The 3,864-nt window shown below is 45.9% G+C and overlaps 1 protein-coding gene across 1 annotated transcript in view; it reads right to left on the bottom strand.

Moving 5' to 3' along the window:
- Positions 1 to 232: 232 nt before the first annotated feature.
- Positions 233 to 3,864, bottom strand: part of GRAP2 (GRB2-related adaptor protein 2) — a gene marked incomplete at its 3' end in the record, with an annotated part of 14,169 nt that continues 10,537 nt past the window's right edge. Inside the window, exons 6-8 of the mRNA XM_010184226.1 lie at positions 2,430 to 2,549; positions 877 to 1,052; positions 233 to 339 (exon numbers count right to left, since the gene is read on the bottom strand). Of these exons, the coding sequence (XP_010182528.1) occupies positions 233 to 339; positions 877 to 1,052; positions 2,430 to 2,549 (403 nt within the window). The remainder of the gene's footprint in view (positions 340 to 876; positions 1,053 to 2,429; positions 2,550 to 3,864) is intronic.

The raw sequence follows: 3,864 nt of genomic DNA, 5'->3' as shown, positions 1-3,864 counted from the left end.
ATGGCCACAACTTTATTCTCTGCATACTGTAAAGTAACAGCTTAACCTGTTGGATGAGGCATTCCAGTAGCAAGTCAGAGTTGTGTACACAGTGATCCTGAACACCCCATATTCTCAGGGAAAATACCTCTGAGAGCAGCTTGAAAAATGGGACAAGTTGTTGTTATAGAGTGCAGAAAGAAGAGCAGACTATCAGAAGAAGCAAAGAAAGTAGCTTCTCATCCTCCCATACCTTCACCACTGGTTTGGTTGTACAAAAGCTTACAGGATCCTTTCCCTTCATCTGGTATATCCACACAGTCTACATCCACAGAAAGTACTAGAGGTGTAAGCCAGAAACTATTTAGAAAAGTCAACATTGACTTACACCTCAACCTAAGGCCCCCTCAGTTTCCTTCCCTACCTGAAGGATTAATGTGATTACCAATAATTTAATTCACATGGAGGTTCCTCCTGCCTCTGAAAGACAGGTGAGACAGAGACTGAAGAGTCCATGAGTGCTACCAGACAAAAAAAGGAAGGGGTAGGTCTACCTGAATACTGAAGCCTGAGTTGTCTGAGGTGCATTTCCACAGAACAAACTTAATTGTAGGAAGTTACCAATACTTAGCCAAAGAAGTGACAGGGCAGGGAGGATCCAGCAACATCTCAATGAACAGTCCAGGATTTTTACTCCCTTCCCTTCATGGATGTGAAAAATAGGGAGAAAAATCCTATTCTCTTCAAAGGGTTCAAAAAGATCAATTGCCAATAAATTAAGACAAAACTAAAAACACCGTATGTCCTGGGAGCAAGGGAAGATGCATTCCCTCTCTGTTTCTGTCATGTCAGAAGAGCAGCTCCAATATGGCCCTCTGGGGCATACTGTGCCCTCACAGGGGCACCGGTGTGACGTAGTTGGCAGGGAAGAGGCCGAGTTCCCCACGCAGACGTCCTTTCCACCATGATGGGTTGGAGCTGTCCAGGACCTCTAAGATGTCTCCACTGCGGAAGCCCAGCTCGTCATGCTCCATAGCATCAAAATCGTACAAGGCACGGACCCATAGCTTTCTCTGGGAAGGAGATAGAGACAGGCAGGGAACAATGAGCCACAGTTCTTAAAGATCATCCACCTCTCACCCCTTTCATGCCCCAGTACGTATGTTCACTAAGGGAAGACAAACAATGCTGAAATTTCTGGAGACCAACTTGCAATTAAAGCAGGAAGTGGCCAAGATTCCAGGAAAGAGGGACCAATTTACTGGGACACCCAAGGGATGGTGTTTGGGTTCCCAGCAGCCATTTGAACTTTCCACAGTGTGTTCATGGATACTTGCACCATAAGGTGAGAAGTCAGACTGTGAGCAGGTCCTTAGGAAATAGTGTTCACAGACGGCTCTGTCTCCTCCATCCTGCAAGATCAGCTGTGGTAGCCATGTCAAAGCCAGCTATGGGAGCACAGAAAAGAGCTCCTGCCTGAGTCCTGTTGGGCTGTACACTATAAGTGAATGGTTTTAGGGAAGTGAGCTTATAGAGCTATGTGTCCTTGGCCAGCAGTGGACTATGAGGGATACGTCAAGAGAGCCAGCACACAGGTGAGTCTAGTGAACATCATAAAGAGTAATACTTGCACTTCCAGGCACTTCTGGGGCATAGGGGAGGGTCTTAAACCTTCTTTGGAACTTTCTTTGGTCAGTCCCCTGAGACCAAAAGGATTTAGGAACTGTTTAGGTGTGTCAGTTTATTTTGGGTTTGCACTTTAATGAGCACTATGGTCATATTTTTTTCATATGAAAACTTAATTGTAAGAGACTTTACAGTCAGTCTCCCATTTTGAGTGGAAAACAGATTTTAGAGGACATAGCATAGGCTTCTTTTCTGGGAAATTATTGGCACCCACACCACAGGGCGTGGACAATTTGGGAGGTATATTTTGCTCACACAGATGGAGAGATCTGTTTGAAGACAAACTAACTTTTGCTAGATCTTCGATTCAGGGCCTTGCTTAGACATGGCTCCTACTTATTTGGGTGGACATATAGACCTTCCTGTAATTGGGTTTGGTAGCTTCTAGACTGGTCCCATGCTTGATCTAAACCCACAGATGAGCTTGGGCTCATTTACAGTGCCCCATATGCCTATTGTGTTGAGCTCATGCTAAGTTCCCTCTTGTACTAAGTCTGCATGTTAACTAACACTGGCCTTGAGAGCAGTCCTAAAACTATGCTTATATAACACCGTAGTCCTACCCTCAGAGTGCCTCAGAAGCAGATTCAAGTGGTTGGAATAGGGACTCGAGATTCAGAAACATCTTCTAAGATGTGTCCCAACAGGCTTAATATACTATTCCTCATGCAATTTCTGTGCAGGTTACACTGTGCAGACTGCTTGGCCATTGCTAAGGGACTGCTCGAGTTGGGCAGATGGGGATTTTCAGGTATGTCACCTACCGGTGTCTGCTGGTGCAATGCGTCTGTGTGTCTCCATTGCATAGCTGCTGCACTTCCTTGGCTGTGATCCCTTAGTCCGTGCAGCCCATCTTTCCTGTCCAAACTCCCACCATATCTATCCTAGAAAGACAACGGCAAGAGAAAAATCATGAATATGCTGTTCATGTATAAATGAAGAGCTTTAAAAGTCATGGTGGCCAGGGAGTCAGAGTTCAACCCTGAAGTGAATAATGTTAGATGTCTGCTTCCAACACAGTTCCTGTCCTGCAAGCAATGCCCCTCAAGGAAGAGGTCACCTTAAGCTGTTCTATTTTGGATTTTTCTTAGAAGTTGTAAGTCAACTGTGCTCAGCTGTGTTCTGTAGCTGCTAGGAAATGTGGTCAGAGAGGGGCTTTTTTGGCCTCTGGGACTTTTGGAAAGAATACGAAGGCTGTTCTAACACACAGGTGAAAAGCCATGCTTGCCAAGGGGACTTTAGCCAATCTAGAGATATTATCCCCCAGTCTTGCTCACTCCTTGCTCTTGCTCTGTCCTGTATGCTGGTGGAATAGCAGTGATGCTGATGCAGCTGACTATATGTCTGAGGACTCACTACTTTACTTTTTCTCTGTGCTGCTCCATGCTGTAAAAGGCAGAGAGCAAGCCTGAGAATCCAGTAGCCCAGTTAACCAAAGAGGAAAGAAACGAAATCAGGTTCAAAGAAAAAAAGCCATATGACCACACATCTGAAGTCATATGAACACAAATCAGCCCAAACAGATGGAGAGAGGAACTAGGCAACATCTAGGGAACAAGTCCTCTTTTGTCTGCACAGCTGAGAGGTGCTGAGTGTCTTCATCCCTTCAGAGCCTTAGTGTATGCACTAAGGTTTTTTTATAACGGTGTGACAGAATCTGTTATCACGTTGGCTCAGGTTGCAGCAGTGCTTCAGTGACAGAGGGTCTGATCAGATGTATCAACGGAGTAGTGGAAGAACAACAGCTTGTGCTTGGCGTTGCTTGTAAACAGCTTTTGCCCTCTCCCTCTTGGTGCTTCCTTTCTTGTACCTACTCTTCCAAATGCTCCCTTGGTCTCACTTGCACCTTTGTCAGCCAAAAAGTTTGATGAGGCTGCCTGAGACTGGAGCACAATTTGCACCTCACCTATCCCTGCTGGAGAGTGGCCTCAACCTGGCTTTGCAGCTGCAAGTCTCACTGCATGGACGCTTCACTCCTGTGAGTGTTTCTGCTCTGTATGGAATGTGACACATGCACAGACTGTACTCCAAAGAGTGCAGGCCCTCAGCTTGGTCAGAAGCTGTATTACTCCATCAGCAGTCCCCTGACAGGCAACACTGCTTGTCTGATGAGAAACAGCCATTTCATGATTGTTCCTGGCCTTGCTACATGGGAGCTCTCATGCATTAGTGGACAAGGCTTTGGACTTCTTCCTTTCA

The sequence above is a fragment of the Mesitornis unicolor genome, unplaced genomic scaffold, assembly GCF_000695765.1.
Source record: "Mesitornis unicolor isolate BGI_N332 unplaced genomic scaffold, ASM69576v1 scaffold50550, whole genome shotgun sequence".
Lineage (NCBI taxonomy): Eukaryota > Metazoa > Chordata > Aves > Mesitornithiformes > Mesitornithidae > Mesitornis > Mesitornis unicolor.
This window is presented reverse-complemented; position numbering and strand designations above follow the sequence as displayed.